At 33.4% G+C, this 19,786-nt stretch overlaps 1 protein-coding gene across 1 annotated transcript in view; it reads left to right on the plus strand.

Annotated features, from left to right (window-relative positions):
* NUDCD1 (NudC domain containing 1) overlaps positions 1 to 19,786 on the plus strand; it is an 84,115-nt gene that overhangs the window by 32,457 nt on the left and 31,872 nt on the right. The window contains exons 4-7 of the mRNA XM_008583890.1: positions 2,864 to 3,044; positions 6,168 to 6,350; positions 8,427 to 8,631; positions 13,576 to 13,720. Of these exons, the coding sequence (XP_008582112.1) occupies positions 2,864 to 3,044; positions 6,168 to 6,350; positions 8,427 to 8,631; positions 13,576 to 13,720 (714 nt within the window). The remainder of the gene's footprint in view (positions 1 to 2,863; positions 3,045 to 6,167; positions 6,351 to 8,426; positions 8,632 to 13,575; positions 13,721 to 19,786) is intronic.

Below are 19,786 nucleotides of genomic sequence, written 5' to 3' on the forward strand. Positions count from 1 at the left end.
ATATATAATGTTTTGGATCTCTTTTTAATTAAATTATAAAATATATACCTTTTACATAACTGATATGTTAACCATTCCTGTTTTGATCTGGGGTCAGTGCAGTTTCCAAGAATAGCATTCATTTTTTAGCAAATATTTCTTGAGTACCTTATATATGTAAAGCACTGTACTAAGCATTGACATTGCCTACTTCTTCTTAAAGAAGAGTTTACCAAAAACTTGTTTTTCTCCCTTATCCTCAAGTTAGATTTGCTGGTACGTTTACATTGGTCAAATAGAGAGTTTACCAAAGTATTTTCTACTTAGAAAAATACACTAATATATAAATATACTTATATGCCAATCTCTAATATACCAATTTTACTTCTGTTTAAAAAAAAAAAAAGGAACAGGTTTAAATCTGAGGGGTAGGTTAGGATTTAAATGGTAATGAATAAGGAATTAATTTCTCCAGAGCCACAGTTTTTCAAAGTAGAAAATGATGGTGGGTAGTAATCGAAGGATTTATTGCTTCAACTCCTTTGAATTATATTACTAAGTATATTGTAATATTACTTCTCTTAATCTCAGCAGTTGGCTGTTAGTTCTGGGAAAATAAAGAGATAACAAGCTTAATTTATTTATATCTTATAGAATATTTTTATCAGACCAACAGATATCTACTAAGACAAGGCTTTAATTATTTGAGAAAAATCAGGGAAGCCTTAGAACCAAATGGTTTACCTTTCTTCCTAAGTTATACTGAATGGTGTACTACCAAATTATATGTTTTAAAAACTAAACAAAAAAACACAATAAATAACTAGAACACCTGTAGCCTGTTTACAAGAGGCCATTGCATTCACAGTTTCAAATTTTCATTGGACGTTGTGACATTTTCTAATCTGGACTCTAGTATTAAGTTGTTTTTTTTTAAGCAGAGGCAGTGTGGTAGTAGTGCAGCTATGTGTATCCCCTTGGCACATAGTAGGCCTTCAGTAATTAGTTTTTTCAATTAAAAATGTAAATCTACCTCATGCCATGTTTAGTATACACTGTTGTAATGGAGTAAGCACTCTGAGATGTGCTTATCCCCCTCTGAGATGTTTTTGGTTAATAATAGTTTTGACTGTGTACTGGGAGGGTGATAGAGGGAAGGGAGTTGGATGTTAACTGAGTTGGGACAGTACTATGAAATATTGGTCACTTTAAGGAACAATTTAGGAGAGTTTTAGGACTTTGGCAAAATTGATATAAGAGAAGAAGCTAAAGGTGGGAGTGATTAAAGGGCATGGTAGGGCATAAGGGAGCCAAGGGTGGTGATGATGACTGAAGTGTAGAAAGAGAAATTAAAGGAGGCAGGGAAGACTGCCTCCTTCCAAGAAATTGATATAAGAGAAGAAGCTAAAGGTGGGAGTGATTAAAGGGCATGGTAGGGCATAAGGGAGCCAAGGGTGATGATGATGACTGAAGTGTAGAAAGAGAAATTAAAGGAGGCAGGGAAGACTGCCTCCTTCCAAATGTGTTGCTTCTAAAGTCCAGACCTCTCCTCCTCTGGCCTCACGCCAGTCCCTTTCACACACATGAGAAAGAAAAATAGGAAACAATAAACTAGCTACTTGTAACTTCCAAAACTTATGATTTTCCTTTCTTTCCTTTTGTCTCCACTGTCTCCCAACAAAAGCAAAACTCAGATAACCAACTAAAAACCTGTCTTCATCTATTATCTCTGTTTTGAGTACAAGGGTACTTCAAAAGGTTCATGAAAAGATTTGTATTATCTTTTAATTCTATTCTTCCACAAACTTTTTGAAGCATTGTATTTGAGCATTTTTTTGTTTTTGTTTTTTCTTCTTATGGAAATCTTTAGAAATCTGTATGTGGATCTTTTTGGATTCCAAAAGTCTAAACATGCGAGGAAATTGATGACATTAAAGCGCTCTTTTCTTTACCAGGCTTTCAACTAGGAGCAGATATGAAGGGATTCCAGATACGGGCTTAAAAAAAAAAGACCTACCTTTTTTTCCAGTTAGGTTTTTTTTCAATTATTCGTTTTTTTATTTATTCGAAAGTCTTGTTTAGGAATCTGTTTAAAACATCTCCTATTGAGTATTTACTCTACTAGAGATGTAATAGTTGTTTAGATAAGGTGTTTGTGGTATAAAAATAATTTGATAGATTTTGTGTGTCTTTATATGATGCTTAGATTTGCTTTTTGAAAAACAATTTCAGGATTGTATTTTAACTAGTTTGTGGAATTATCTTTTAAATGTAAATTTGCTCCTTTGTATTTGAGAAATAAGAAAGTTTTAGAGATTTGTTCTCTAAGGCCTTTAACTCTTACTTTGTAAACTTCCTGAAAATGAACAGAAAAACAAACAAAAATGGTAGGAAAAAAGCATACTTGCGTGTGCACACACACATGGACACAGTATCCAGAAACTAAGAGAAAGAAAGCAGAAATAAGACATATATGAGATATGGGAAGAGATGGAAGGATGAACATTGATCTACCCATATCCTCTCTTTCTGTGTAGGGCACTTTTTTCACTTGGAAATTCTTTTCTAGGAAATAGCTTTTAGTTCTTTTTCTCCTTTAGATGCTGTTCAGATGCCCTCTTGTTTTCTTTGTCTTTAAGCAAAGAGTACAGATCAATTTTTTCTGTTATATGAATAGACATGTTTTTAAAAGTTCTCTCTTTGAGGAACATTATTTAAACTTGCAGCCTTTATTCAAAGGCTTCTTTATTTTTTACTTCTTTGTAATAAATCGTCCAAAATAATTTTTGGGTTGTCAGAATTTTGTGTATTCCCTCTGTGCTATCTGCGTTCATGTAACATGTACATTTTTGTGTGTGTATAATTTGTTTTTTTTTTTTTGTAGATAATGTTTAATGAAGAACTTGGAAATCCTTTTATTATAATTCACAGTATCTCTTTGCTAAAAGCGGAAGAACATTCGATAGCTACCCTACTTCTTCGAATAGAGAAAGAGGAATTGGATATGAAAGGAAGTGGTTTTTATGTTTCTTTGGAGTGGGTCACTGTCAGTAAGAAGAATAAAGGTAAAATAAAACAAAATTCTGAATTTCTCTCTAAGGTCGCCAGTGTTTAGTAGGTTTTGAAATACAAGGCTGTTCCCATAAATGCTTTTGCTTTTTCTTGGGAATTGTATTAAGATTCTAGCACCTGCCACTCCTGGTAGAATGAATATCTATAGTTTCTCCTCAGCTGTGGGTTACAGAAAAAAATCATAATATGCTTCCATAGCAGATTATAATCACTTTTTGTATAAAATAATGACATTATTATATAATTTTGAATAATTTAACATGTATATATTTAATATATACAAGAATATGTATATTCTTGTGACACAAGAATTTATAATATAAAACTAAGTGTAAATTAATCATAAATTACAGGGTAACTTAATTATAAATAAGTATAAATACCTAGATGGAAAGAAATACCTTTACTTCATTAAATCACAACTGTGATTTCTTTTAAATATGATTGAACTTTGATGTTTGTTTTTACCCTTAACAAAGCTGTTACTTTTTCTTACTGTTTTTCCATGTGTAAAAAAGTCCTGAACTTTGATCTATTTGAAGTTATCTATCAAGCTTCTAACTTGACATTAAAAATTACTTTCTCATGTATTAATTAGGATTTCTTAAATGGTATGAGCTTGCTCTTTGCCTTTGCTTAGTTCTTACTGACTCACCAAGTGATTTTTTTTTCTGTAGTTGAGATTTAAGGGAGCTTGTTTCTATGATAAATCTGCTCTTTTTCTTAATAGTTTTTATTAGCTTACTTATTTATAAGTAAGTTAATTTACTAGATTTTGTTCTTTGAAGTTTTTAATGTAATTTATTTGTTCTTCCCAGTGTTGTAGTTTTTCATCTCTGGAGGAACATAGTATCTTAAAACTTTAGATAAGGTGTTAGAAATTTTTTTTCTCTAAAGGACCAGATGGTAACCGTACGATCTGTGTCACAGCTATTTATGCTGTTGTCATGCAAAAAACAGCTGTAGATAATACATACACAGTAGCTGTGTATGGACATTGAAATTGATTTTGTGTAATCTTTACATGTATTTAAATATTGTTCTTTTGGTATTTTTAGCCATTTAAAAATATAAAATTTATGTTTAGCTCACAGGCCATACAAAAATAAGCCTAGATTGCCTAGATTCAGTTTTGGCTCATGAGCCATAGTTTGCAGATCTCAACTTTAGATAGTAGAAGCTTTAATTTTTTATTAAGTTACATAATTCAACATCTTGCAGGAGAAATCATCATGCATATTCCTCCTCTCCGTTTCCAAGACACTTGGTTCTGTAATACCTTTAGCCCAATCCATGGTAACTCATCAGATCGCCCCAGAACACAGTGACTACTGGAGCTCTGTTATCTCTATACCGTTCATCTTCTTTTCCTCGCCTCAATTGGACACATATATATAGACTCACCTTTCTTTTTCTTCCTAGATTCTAATTGTGGAAACATTAATTCTCTTTATTGTTCCTGTTATCTCTCTTTTCTTAATGTCTTATTATTTTTTCCCTTGTTACTATTATAATTGTATTATTCTTTCTTTTTATTTTTTAATTAACAAGACAGGGCAGTGTTTTTCTAATGTTGAGTGAAACATTTGATGAATTATATTTTATAGTCAAATAAATTTGAAAATGTGGACATATGGTATCTCCATTATGTATTAAGCATATTAAAGTTTCTAAAATTTTTGAATAAGAAATTTAATTTTAACCAAGCATTTCACAACTTATTTACCTATGGAATCCACTTTTTCAGACCTACCTGTTATTTTCTGTCCTACACATGTTAGAAAAAGCCACCCTATAAGATATATAGTGTCTAAGATTAGGTCTTTAAATGCAGGTAGTACTGTTTGCCTTGTATACATAGGTGTTTTTAGTTTATACATGAAATTACAAGGCTTTTTAAAAAATAAATATGAATTGAATGTGTGAATGTAGGTGAGGATGTAGAGTAAAAACAATGACAGATATTTTAGAATAGATTGTGTTGTTATGAATAACTCATAATACTAATATTAACATCGAATTATGATTTTTGACTACTCAGTATGAAGCTTACAAGTACAACTCACTTTAATAGAGTAACAGTATAAGTAAAGGTGTGGACTCACCTGAACTGTTGGAGTATTTTTTAAAGCAAAAGATAACTTATCTTCATAGGTGAATAAATTTAAATTTAATTTACAAAAAACTTTCTAGATGCAGTTAATTGTTTATTTCTTAAAGGTGATACGTACCACTATTTTATGTTTGATTATGGTAGGCATGTAGATCTATCTGTGAGTATAAAAATTATTTCTACTATAAACATTTCATTTTAAGAAAAACCCTTATTGGTAGTTAGAACAGGCAGAAAAACAGTCCACACCACACTTTTTCCCAATCCTCTATTTGTGGCTCTTTTCAGAAGATGCTTATCATCTACCTGCTGGGAAAGAAGACAGGCTGTAGTCAAGAAGAAAGTAGGGCTTTCAGAAGCTGATATTCCAGGTTAATTCAGTCACTTTTGAAGGTCAAGAGCACTGCTATCCATCCAATAAAAATTTCTGCTAGATAGATATGTTTTATATGTGTACATTCATTATGATGGCTTCTAGCCTTGTATATCTATTGAGCTGTTGAAATATGGCTACCTATTGTGACTTGAGGAATTGGATTTTAAATTTTACTTAATTTTAGTTAAATAACCACTTGTAGCCAGTGGCTACAACATTGGAGTGCACAATCTAGAACAATTTCATTAGACTCAGTATTTTATTTTATTTTATTTTATTTTATTTTTTTTGTCTTTTTTTTTTTTTTGTCTTTTTTCCGTGTCCAGCAACGGATCGCAACCCTTTAAATTTTACTTAATTTTAGTTAAATAACCACTTGTAGCCAGCGGCTACAACATTGGAGTGCACAATCTAGAACAATTTCATTAGACTCAGTATTTTAAAATGGGAGCATATTTACAGAAATTAGTATGTAAATTTGTTATCCTTATGAAAAGACTCAATAGTGTGCTTTTTAATAGTACATTAAAAATATTATAATTAAAATTAATATTCAGATATTTTCAGTATATTTTTAATAGCTTTTATTTGTAATATTTTGTTCTAAAATACTTTATTTTATTACAGATAATAAAAAATATGAAATTGTTAAGCATGATATTCTCCGTGGAAAGTCAGTGCCACATTATGCTGCCATTGAGCCCGATGGAAATGGTCTAATGATTGTCTCCTATAAGTCCTTCAGATTTGTTCAGGTTGGTCAAGATCTTGAAGAAAATATGGATGAAGAAATGTCAGAGAAAATCAAAGGTTATTTTACTTTTAATCTTAGTAGAGCTCATGTATATTTATGTACATACATATTTATGTTTGTTTTGTTTTCCCAGTTAAGTTATACCAGGGCAAGATGGAGCTTAATTTTTTAAAATTTTCTTTTATATTTCTCAGAAGTCTTTTTTGTAAAATATACCACCTAAATATAGTGTGTACTGGTTTTATTTAATAATTTTGTAATTATCAAAAGTTTTTTTTAAATATCTGTATGTTAGCTTACTTGTGTAGATGTTTAATACTTATTAAATTAAAAAAAAATGTTTATTTGCCTTTGGCATTTGAGAAACCATATGATAGTATTGAAGGTATTAATTTTTTTAAGCTAAACTAAGGTAAATGTTCTTAACTTTTCATGGTAAACTAAAAGAAAGCTCCCTGAAGGTATAAACACTTAAGTTTTCTCAATGTTGAATGAATGAATGAGTGAATGAATGAATGAATGAAAGTCATGTTTTAGAATGAACAGATTAACGAAATCTTTCAGAAGAAATTTATATTTGTGTACAAAGAATATATATTCTTTTAAAATTATTTAAGAGAACATCCCTCTGTAATCATTACTGATGTTCATACCCAGAGAATAGTATATTTTGCTTAACAGATTTTTATAATACTTGACAATTATGCATGTTATTCTTTGAATCTAAGGTAGATACCTTTTTTGTTAAACAACTTTATTTCACATAAAAATTAGTTTTATTATTTTGCACACTTTTTAAAAAGATGAATTATTTGAAAAATATTTCCCCCATGTTTATAAATATATGCTCTCCCAAATTAAAAATAGTTTGCTTGGTGGCCTTTTATTTAGTCTTACACTTTGATTTCCTCATATGTGATGTGTTTTTTGTTAGATTATCTCTAATGAATTCCACTGTCCTGTCTTAATTATAGTGTTAAACTTTCTTAAATCTTAGCCAGAATAGGTATTCATATTGCTAGACTACACGCCTTTAGAACTACTTTGGTGAGCAGTTGCAAATGAGTGAATGAATCCTTAGTCTTTGGAACCATTCTGCCTAGATAGCTAGGACCAAGTAGTTCTGAGACAGATTGTAGCATAAGTGGGACACGGCATGTGTTTAAATCACTTACTACCAGTTCAAGTATTGTTTTTCTTGTTGACACTTCCTGTTATATCCTGAATTCTTCCTGAATTTATTATTTATTTTGTCATAAGATTTTCAAAATAATAAAGAAAAAGCATTGTAATATTTTAAAATTATGGATAGTTTGTTAATTAGCATACTAAACACTTCTGAATATACATACTGGTTTCATTTTCTGTAAATCTCAAGAAGATTGATATTGTCTATTTGCTGTTTGGTATTGTTATAATGTAAATAATAGTGTTTTCTTAAATAAAGACCTAAAACACAATTGCTGGAAGGCATAGAAAGGCATTCAAAGAAACCAACAATCAAGAAAGTTATTTAGATGTTTGTATACTTTCAGTGGGAAAGGGATTAAAAAAATTCTAGCCTTCCTTTTATTCTGCTTCCATGGCCTTTAATTTATGATAAAAGCTCATGTGATTTTGTAAACGACTCCTATCCCCATTATCTGTCAGAAGGTATCCATCGAGTGATGGTTATGTATAAACTGCCTTGTTAGCTTTTGAGGAGACATATTGTATTTCTTTGAACTAGGAATCCACTCTTTATGTGTATGCGTGTGTGTGTGTGTTTGTGTGTGTGTGTGTGTGTGTGTAAGGGAAAGAGGAAGAAGGAAGGAGGGAGAGATAAAAGAAGGCAGAGAGGGAAGGAATGGGGATGAAGGACGGCTGTCATTAGTATTTTATGAGTGCTTATGTCGTGGTACATTAGGTAAGCCTGGAAGAGGAGAATGTCGAGTGTGATCACTACAACTCTTTAAGTGAAAATTCCCCAAGGAGGTCTGTTTGTTTATAATTACATTTTTGGGAGATGATCACTAGAAAATATGCTAAGATTCTTCTAGATAGGTGTTCTCTTGTATGTTCTGTTCTCTAATTCTGTATGTTGTAGTCTCTAATTTTTTTTTATATATAATACATTTTTCTTCTCCCAATAGAGCCTCTGTATTACTGGCAACAGACTGAAGATGATTTGACAGTAACAATACGGCTTCCAGAAGACAGTACTAAAGAAGACATTCAAGTGCAGTTTTTGCCTGATCACATCAACATTGTGCTCAAGGATCACCAGTTTTTGGAAGGAAAGCTCTATTCATCTATAGATCACGAAAGCAGTATATGGATAATAAAAGAGAATAATAGGTATTTCTATAGTTTTATTTATATATTGAAAATTTCTTTTTTTTTCTTTTCTTTTTACTCTTTCCACAGTGATTACATCAAAGGTGAATACAATAGTTCTGTCTATATTGCTGATTATTTTTCTTAAAATAGGTTAAAAATGGAATTACTGTGTCAAAGAGCACAATTGTAAGATTAAAGATTAAAAAATCCCAGTATAAGATTAAAGGTACTAGTATAGTTATCACCTGCAGTATATGGTAGTCTGGATACAATATTAAATACAACAACAACAATAAGAAGAAGAAGAATAGGTGAAAATGGTTATTTATTTTAATTTGCACTTTTTAGACTTTTTAATAGAAATTTCTTTCTATTAATTTTTCATTTATTGACTACATAATACATTTTCATTCATTAAAATTTAAAGTATATAAAAGGTTATATATTTTCCAACCTTGGCCTGCCTGCCAGTCACCCATCCTCCCATACCCACAACCACTGTTAGTAATTTCCTTTCAGAGTTATTTTATATAAATTCAAGCTGCATGTATATTTTTTCTGTTTTTATTTTTTAAGAAAAAAAGGTTTTTAACACATACTACATAGGTATACAGCTTGCTTTATTTCACTTTCAGCAATAAATCTTGGAGATCTTTTCATAAGGAACATATAACAGCTTTTAAATCCATTTTTATGGCTTCGTGGTATTTTACTCTATCAACTGCACCATCATTTAAAAAAATTGTTTCTCTATTGGACATTTAGATTCTTTCTTTTTTTTTTTTTTCCTTTTTGTCTTTTTTCGTGTCCAGCAACGGATCGCAACCCTCAGTGTTGCGCCCGTACCGGACCGGGACCAGCAATGGGATCGCAACCCTCGGTGTTGCTCCCACACCTCGCTCAGCCAGTGAGCGGGAACCGGTCTGTATGTGGGATCCGAACCCTCGGCGGGAGCGCCACCACACTCCCAAGCGGCGCACTGTAGCAGTGCGCCACCGGGCCAGCCCAACATTTAGATTGTTTCTAATCTTTTGCAGTGAATAACTTTCGTGTGTGTGTGTATATATATATATATATATATATATATCACTTCACATATATAGAAATATATATGAAGGATAAATTCCTACAAGTGGAGTAAGTAATATTTCTTTGAAAATTGTGGCAAATAAATTTTTTCTTATGTGAATGGCCATTTACATTTCTTTTGTAAATAGTGTGTTCAGAACACCAAAAAAGAAATATATGATAAATTGGACTTCATCAAAAGAAAAAATTTTTGCACATCAAAATTTAAAATTTCTACTCTTCTAAAGATACCATTAAGAAAACGGAAGGCAGGCTATGGACTGGGAAAAAGTATTCACAGTTCTTATATCAAAACAAAGGACTTGCATTTTCAGTGTATAAGGAAGCCCTATAAATTAACCAAAAGACAACTCCATTTTAAAATGGTCAAATGATTTGAATAGAAATATCACTGTAGAAGATACCTGAATGGCTAGTAAGCACATGAAAAAGTGATCATCATTAATCAGTAGAGAAATTAAAGCCAGGATGAGATGCCAATGCATGTTTAAATCTAAAACGATGGGCAGTTTCAAGTATTGATAAAGATGTAGAATACCACGAATCTGTGCATTGCTGGTGTGAGCGCAAAATCATACAATCACTTTGGCAGATTGTTTAGCAGTTTCTTATCAAGTTAAACATGTGCCTACTTTGTTACCCAGCAATTTTACTACACGTTTACCCAAGAGAAATAAAAATATGTTAAAAAACAAAACAAAGCCAAAAGAAATTTAATGGAAGTATATTCATAGCAGCTTTACTATAAAAGCCAGTTGCTAGAAACAACTCTAATGTTCATGAAAAGGTGAATGGATAAATACATGTAGTATAGTCATACAATGGAATGCTACTCTGCAATAGAAAAGAAAAATTACTGATAAACATAGCAATATGAGTGAATTAAAAATGTGGAGTGAAAGAAGCTAGAGACAAAAAAAATGTACACGATCTATGATTTTACATTTATGGAGTTCTAGAACTGGCAAAACTAATCTGTGGTGATAAAAATCAGAACAGTGGTTACCTTTAGGGTATTAGGGGGATTAACTGGAAAAGGGTATAAGAGAATTCCTTGGATGGTGGGAATGTTCAGTATCTTCAGTGAGTTACACAAGTGTATGCATTTATCAAATTCAGTGAATTCTACACTTAAGATCTGTGAATTTTGTTTATATATTACACCTCAATAAATGGAGTAAGAGTACTGTTTATAAAGATGAACAAAGTTAACCATCTTATAAAACTAATCCTCTGTCCCTACTACCATGCCTCTTTGCAAATCTATTATACTATATACTTCACCCCAATCATTTGGATTGATACATTGAGTTTTTTTCACTATAGATCATCTCAGTAATTATTGAACGGTTACAGATTAGTGAATAGTACTAGGCACTTAATTTTTTAAATGGTCAAATTTGGTCAGAAATGGATATTTGGTTGGTTTAAAATATACCTAAATCTTTTGATTTCAGTTAATGTTGCATAAAGGATAAATTACTTATTTTTAGACAAACTATAGTTCTTGATTAATAGTATATAATCCACGTGAGTCTGATAAGAGTCTAAATCATGGGAGTCTAAGAAATGTATATTTAGTTCAGTGAAACTTTTCAGTTTTAAAAGCAGGTATCCCGAATTTAGTTTATTAATGGAGACATTTGGTGACTTGGTTACACTTTTTAGTATATCAGAGCCAATTTATCTGACAGGTTTTTTTAAAAATATTTTATATCTCCACATGTTCTATCTAATCAGTGTGTATGTGGAAGATTTATGGGTGGCATTTGTAACTTGGCAAACCACCTAGAACACATCGTTCATATTGTTCGTGTCGTTCAATGTAGATCATCAAACATGACACCAGTAAAGGTCTAGAGGAGTAGCTGGATTTCATGAAAATAATTTCAGCATTCAGTATATGAACATAGACCAGTATTGTTTTTCTACTAAACTTGAGGCGTTTGATACTATTTTGTGTTGCAGAAGATAATTATAATGAGATGTAGGTGGTATCATTGGTTTAAAAACTCATTTCCTGTACTTGATTAAATTATTCATCTCTCTCATTTTCAAATAGTTAATGTTCTCTGTCACTTTGGAAGGATGTGTTAACTCGTCTGTAGATTATTGTGTATGGCATTGTATGATCCTTTTTGCTGGGATGGTAGGATAGGATACTAGTTTTAAAATGTAGAAATGCAGTCATGCTAAAAGAGTTGGATTGACTAGGTGTTTAATTTAATGATGGTTTGGAAATTCTTTGTAACTGAGATTTATGAACTTTTTCAAACCTCTTTAGGTAGTAACTAAGAATAGTATTTATACATTTTGGTGACTAGGTAAAAGTCCTTTAATAGTTATTTACATATATTTTTTCAGAGAGACAGAATAGTGCAGTAGTGAAGAACATGGACTTGGAGCCACACTGCTTTACTAGCTTGTGACCTTGGCAAGTTACTTAATCTCTCGGTGCTTTTTTTTCTTACTTGTATAATAGAGATGATAAAAGTACTTTATTTGGTTGTCGTGGGCAATAAATGAGTTAAAACATGTATAGTAATAAGTTAAAACATGTAAAGAACTTAAGACAGCACCTGGCATATGGTAAGCATTAGGTAAGTATAACCTGCTGTCATTATTATTATTATTATTATTATTGTTATTATATATGTTATTATTATTATGAATCTTCATCATCATTATTATTATCAAGATTAACATTTTTCCTTGGAAAATATAACTAAATCTGGTCATTATTGATAGTGTGGTAATTTTCAGTGCTAATAATAGGAACTCATATTACATAAAAATGATATTATTTTGAATAGTCTCTTAAAATAAGTAGTTTCAGAAAATTTTAAAATGCTGTAATTAGTTCATGAGGTGGTGATAATAACAGCCTTGAAAAAGAAGAGCTGTTAAGTTTACATGTTCTATTTGGTAATTATGATAATAGTTATTATCGTATTGTTGCAGTTATTTGCTTGCAGTTGTTCCAGGGCATGGGTTAGTGTGGTGCACATGTACCAAAAATGGCAGATGGAAAAGGTGCTTTGCTGTGGAATAGTAGCCATCACTCCACTTTTCCTTCTGTTCCACAGGAGCATGGGCCAACTTCCCGATTCTCTTGTGTCCGTAGTCTACCCTGACTCAGGTCTCTTTCCCTTTCCTGCTCCATCAGTCTTTCAGTGTTCCCTAACAGGTCCTTTTTAGTGCATTTGGAACTTGTGTTTAATGGCATAAATGTACAAATTAGCTTTTAAATAAATTAATGGAGACAAAGTAACATTTTTTTTTCCTGTACTACCAAGTTTAATTTTTTCCTAATTTCTACATTTTTTGAATTCTTTAAATCTGTATTTTAAAAATTAACGTTTGCATTGATATAACCTGCCCAATCATTAGATTAATAATCATATATTATGGCTATTAGTTTGTGAAAACAAAGTAATTGTTCCACACTCAAAGCGGTACTCTTTAGTTACAGGCTCTTTCCAATTTGTTTTAAATGCCCACCCCAGCCCTATTCCCCAGATGTCTCATCCATCCATCCTGCTTGCATTTCTTGTTACTTAAGTTCAGGAACACAGTGCACACCTGCACTACTATACTTTCTGTGTGGTCTCACTCTTTCTAAATCTTCCCTCTTCAGTCCATCTGATGTATCATTTCCAGTGGTGCTTTATTGTTTGTTTATTAAAACTAAATTATTTACCCTTAGATTATAGGTTTTTCATCAAATGCAAAACTAAAATGAACAAGATTTCTGGTAAAACATTCTCTGGACTTCTGAGGGATAATTTCTGTAGAAGAGTCTTCTGTTTGTTATTGACTATATAATTTGTGTAGTTGCTTAATGTAACATAATTTTCCCCACTTAAACTTCAGCTTGGAGATTTCTTTGATTAAGAAGAATGAAGGACTGCCATGGCCAGAGCTGGTAGTTGGTGATAAACAAGGAGAACTTATAAGAGACTCAGCCCAATGTGCTGCAATAGCTGAACGTTTGATGCATTTAACCTCTGAAGAACTGGTAAGCAATTGCAATAGTACTGTGACTTTCCAAGGACCCAAAAGTATGTTATGTGAAGATTATGCCATGTTTTCAAACATGTTTTTGCTTTCTTCATGTAAAAGACACAGGTACAGGTACTACTGACCTTGACTGATGTTTGAATATGGCTTAAAATTCAATACTCATTTTTTACACTATGTAAATATATACATATATGTGTAGGCATATTGTGTAGGATGTGTATGTGTGTATGTATATATGTATGTGTGTGTGCATGAGTTTATGTATAATATATATTCTCTAGAAGAATCAACTGACCAGTGTTGGCAGTTGACAAAAATTATAATTTTATAGTCCATTTGTTAGTAATCTATTTATCATCATTGAAATATCCATATGTATATATGTATGTGTGTGTGCATGAGTTTATGTATAATATATATTCTCTAGAAGAATCAACTGACCAGTGTTGGCAGGGACAAAAATTATAATTTTATAGTCCATTTGTTAGTAATCTATTTATCATCATTGAAATATCCTCGGTGATATTAGAGTATTGTAAGGATATATATATATATCATATATAGTTGTTATTTTTACTAATTAAGTAATTCATTGTATTGATGACAGTTACAAGACAGTACTCAACCATGAGGATGAATATGTTCCCACTCTAATGATTTGCAGGGTTATGTTAAGAATTTTTTTCCCCCTGCATATGGCTTTTCTCATAATTTTTAAACCACTGTATTTGGACAATTTTTTTTTTAATTGAAAGATAATTGGTTGTACATATCTGTAGGGTACAGTGTTGAATATGAGCGCCTGTATGCAATATGTGATGCTCAAATCAAGATAATTAGTATATTCAGCATTATGCAATGAAATCATTTTTGTGACCTTTTACCAATTTCTCACTAACCTCCCCCTTTGCCACCTGTGGTAATGTCAGTTCTGTTCTGTCCTTTTGAAAGTTCAGCATATTATTGTGATTGTTGTATCTTTCTTCTTTTTTTTTAATTTTAATTTTTAATTTTTAATTTTTTTAGCTCCCACTTGTGAGTGAGGACATGCAGTATTTCTCTTTGTCCAGTTTATTGCACTTAACATAATTTTCTTTAAGTTCATCCATGTTACTGCGAATGGCAAAATCTCATTCTTTTTTATGGCAGAGTTAGTATTACATTGAGTATATATATTACATTTTCCTTATCCAGTTGTCTGTCGATGCACATTTAGAATGAGGACTACAAAATCACCACTAAACGATTAAAGAGTATAGAAAAGGTAGAAAGATATTCCATGTTCCTGGATTGGAAGAATTAACATTGTGAAAATGCCCATATACCTAAAGCAATCTATAGATCCAATGCCATCCCTATCAAAATACTAATGACGTTCTTCACTGAAATAGAAAGAAAAAAATTCTAACATTCATATGGAACAACAAACGACTTCAAATAGCCAAAGCAATCCTGAGCAAAAAAAATAAAGCAGGAGGCATTACACTACCTGATCTCAAATTATACTACAAAACTGTAGTAACCAAAACAGCATGATACTGGCATAAAAACAGAAACTCAGACCAATGGAACAGAATAAAGAACTCAGAAATCAACCCACAAACTTACAGCCAACTGATCTTTGACAAAGGCACCAAGAATCTACACTGGGGAAAAGACTGCTTCTTCANGTATGTATATATGTATGTGTGTGTGCATGAGTTTATGTATAATATATATTCTCTAGAAGAATCAACTGACCAGTGTTGGCAGTTGACAAAAATTATAATTTTATAGTCCATTTGTTAGTAATCTATTTATCATCATTGAAATATCCTCGGTGATATTAGAGTATTGTAAGGATATATATATATATCATATATAGTTGTTATTTTTACTAATTAAGTAATTCATTGTATTGATGACAGTTACAAGACAGTACTCAACCATGAGGATGAATATGTTCCCACTCTAATGATTTGCAGGGTTATGTTAAGAATTTTTTTCCCCCTGCATATGGCTTTTCTCATAATTTTTAAACCACTGTATTTGGACAATTTTTTTTTTAATTGAAAGATAATTGGTTGTACATATCTGTAGGGTACAGTGTTGAATATGAGCGCCTGTATGCAATATGTGATGCTCAAATCAAGATAATTAGTATATTCAGCATTATGCAATGAAATCATTTTTGTGACCTTTTACCAATTTCTCACTAACCTCCCCCTTTGCCACCTGTGGTAATGTCAGTTCTGTTCTGTCCTTTTGAAAGTTCAGCATATTATTGTGATTGTTGTATCTTTCTTCTTTTTTTTTAATTTTAATTTTTAATTTTTAATTTTTTTAGCTCCCACTTGTGAGTGAGGACATGCAGTATTTCTCTTTGTCCAGTTTATTGCACTTAACATAATTTTCTTTAAGTTCATCCATGTTACTGCGAATGGCAAAATCTCATTCTTTTTTATGGCAGAGTTAGTATTACATTGAGTATATATATTACATTTTCCTTATCCAGTTGTCTGTCGATGCACATTTAGAATGAGGACTACAAAATCACCACTAAACGATTAAAGAGTATAGAAAAGGTAGAAAGATATTCCATGTTCCTGGATTGGAAGAATTAACATTGTGAAAATGCCCATATACCTAAAGCAATCTATAGATCCAATGCCATCCCTATCAAAATACTAATGACGTTCTTCACTGAAATAGAAAGAAAAAAATTCTAACATTCATATGGAACAACAAACGACTTCAAATAGCCAAAGCAATCCTGAGCAAAAAAAATAAAGCAGGAGGCATTACACTACCTGATCTCAAATTATACTACAAAACTGTAGTAACCAAAACAGCATGATACTGGCATAAAAACAGAAACTCAGACCAATGGAACAGAATAAAGAACTCAGAAATCAACCCACAAACTTACAGCCAACTGATCTTTGACAAAGGCACCAAGAATCTACACTGGGGAAAAGACTGCTTCTTCAGTAAATGATGCTGGGAAAACTGGACATCCACATGTAGAAGAACGAAGCTAAACCTGTATCTCTCACCATATACCAAAATCAACTCAAAATGGATTAAAGACTTAAATATAAAACCTGGGACTTTAAAACTACTAAAATAAAACATAGGGGAAACACTTTGGGAAGTAGGACTTAGCAAAGACTTTATGAATAAGACTCGAAAACATAGGCAGTAAAAGGAAAAATAAACAAATTGGATTATATCAAATTAAAAAGCTTCAAACTAAAAGCACAGCAAGAGAAACAATTAACAGAGCAAAAAAACAACCTACAGAATGGGAGAAAATATTTGCAAACCATGCATCCTACAAGAGATTAATAGCTAGACTATACAGGGAACTCAAACAACAGTAAAAAAATAAGTAACCCTATTAAAAAATGGGCAAAGGAGCTGAATAGGCATTTCCGAAAGGAACCTGTACAGATGGCCAGCAGACACATGAAAAAATGTGCAACATCACTCAGCATAAGGGAAATGCAAATCAAAACCACACTGAAGTATCATCTCACCCCAGTTAGACTAGCTGTTATCAGAAAGACAGAGAATAACAAGTGCTAGCAGGCATGTGGAGGAAGGGGAACTCTCCTACACTGTTGGTGGGATTGTATATTAGTGCAGCCATTATGGAGAATGGTATGGAGGTTCCTCAAACAAGTACAAAGAGAACTGCCATTCGATCGAACAATCCCCCTGCTGGGTATATACCCAAAAGAATGGAAATCATGTTGAAGTTGACACGAAATTGAGCAGTACATCAGAATTTCAGTTATGTGTTTATTTACTAAAAATTATATCAGCATATGTAAAATGTCTGATTTATTGTCATCTGGAATTATAGTGATGAGGAAGACTGTATGAAGAATTATATTGTAGGGTTAGTTTCATTCTAAGGTGGAAAAGAAAAATTAGAATACCAAAAGTTAATCTCTCTGTAAGAAAGAAACATTGCCAAAATAGAGAAACCAAGTTTCATGTTTGTCAGCAGTAATTGAAAATTTCAGTAATCACTGGAATTCATAGGTAGGACTACAGAACTCTTATTCTTATCCCTGTTTTCAATAAGCCATAGAGACCATATTGCCTGTTTTCAGCAAGTATTATGATGGGCTCTGGGGATATGTCTGGCTGCAACAAAGGCTACTGTGAGGCTAAGGCTGATGTCATAAATCGTGCTCACAGTGCCAATTGTCTAGCTCTTAATCCTGTTCGTGACACCAATTGTAAAGCTAGGCAACCATGCTAGTTGTTGCGGCTCTTTAACCTGTCGGTAATCCTGCACCGACTGGACCAATAGTTGAGTTAGGGCTGGGTCTGGAGTTCCCAGACCCCTCAAGCCCATTCACAGACTGTGTCAAAAACCCTTGACATGCCAGGCTGGGTCACCAGACCCCTCCACGCCAGGCTGGGTCACCAGATGCCTTCACACAGGTCTATGAGCTAGGTAACCAGCCACATGGTCCTTGGAAGCTGCAGGTCTGGAAAATCATGGCCATGCAGGGCGGGCACTCTAGGCAATAAAACACCAGCCAAAGCAGCGCCACCATGCAGGTGACTTACTCCACCCACACACACAATTTTACCGAATCACCCTGAACCAGCTCAGAGGTGAAGGGGAGCCTGACCAAACTGTTCAATTTTCCCAACAATCCACCCCTTCAGGGTCCCTCGCCATACAGTCTACACATTCAGAATCTTCTGCAGTGTTCCCTTAGTGAGGATAAATGACCCTTACATTTACATAACCTATTGTCCGTTCAGTATGCCTTAAGGCTTGCAGTTCTGTCCTTTTAACTGTTAGCTGCATATGTCCAGTTAGTAGTCACCATTGGTGTGATCCTCCATGCAAATCCTGCAGTCGTACTGATGGGCAGTTCAATGCATATTCGGTAGGCCTACATGTTGATCACATGACTCTGGTGCAGTGCCTGCAGCCAGAACACTATGGGTGAAAAGACAGAAGAGTTATTGGTACCAATAGGGGAAGTTCTTGCCCCTCTGGTAAAATACATGCCAGTTTGCCATCCTGAGAAAGGACGGTTGCAGGAGTAGGTGTCTTACCTGGCTTATGATACCATACTTTATCTGATAATACTGTTGCATCTGCAGATTCTACATGTAACAATATAGGGGAACTCATAATTGGCCATAATGCTAATACAAATGTGCCCTTTAGAATAGAGTGCTTATCTGTTCCAGGCCATGTCACCTTTACTTGAGGAGGCCAGGTACTTGTCACCCAAGGTGAAACTTTCAAGCCTTCCTCTAATCCTTTTCCCCAAGGCCCTATTAAACCTACCCAGCATATATGGGGGGCTTTCATTCTCCAAGGCCATTCCCATTGTACTGTCTGTCCCTGTTGCAAACAGTTTGGGGCCGGTAAGGAGAATATTTCCATTCTTACCATATCCAAAAGCTTATCGTTAGTGGTGATTTGCAGCTGTATAGGTGCTGCAGCCCTATGCAACAGAACTTCCACTGGAGAGGGTCCACCCTTGTTGGGTCTCTCATTTAGAATTCTGTTGGCCATAATCGCCATGTCCACCCCTTCAGGGATGGGGGTTGGGTAGATAGCCTTAGTCCGTTTTTTAAAAGGCCATTGTACCATTCAATCGTTCCTGCTGCCTAGGGATGATATGGCACATATAACTTCCACTGAATGGACAACTGGGAGGCCCACCTCTGAACCCCATGTCCAGTAAAGTGGGTTCCATTATCACTTTCTATAACTATAGGCTGGCCATACATAGCACTAAGGCTATTCAATGCCTTCACAGTGTTTATCTCTCTGGGGCCTTACGCGGCCATACAAACAAAAGACCAGTAGCTTTATCAACAGCTGTGAAGATGTATCTGAAGTTCTCTGACCTTGGCAGTGGTCTGACAAAGTCCCCTTGTCATCAAGTCAGGGGCACCCTTCCTTGAGTTCTTTGCCCATCCGTATGGGGCATCCATCGGGGGTGGGGACTCTCTTGAGCACATATACGACAAGCACGAAAGGCATTCACTACATCTTCCCATTTTATAGGCAGGGCCCATCTTTGAGCTGCCATCC

This window comes from Galeopterus variegatus, unplaced genomic scaffold (assembly GCF_000696425.1).
Source record: "Galeopterus variegatus unplaced genomic scaffold, G_variegatus-3.0.2 Scaffold3073, whole genome shotgun sequence".
NCBI classification, from domain to species: Eukaryota; Metazoa; Chordata; class Mammalia; order Dermoptera; family Cynocephalidae; genus Galeopterus; species Galeopterus variegatus.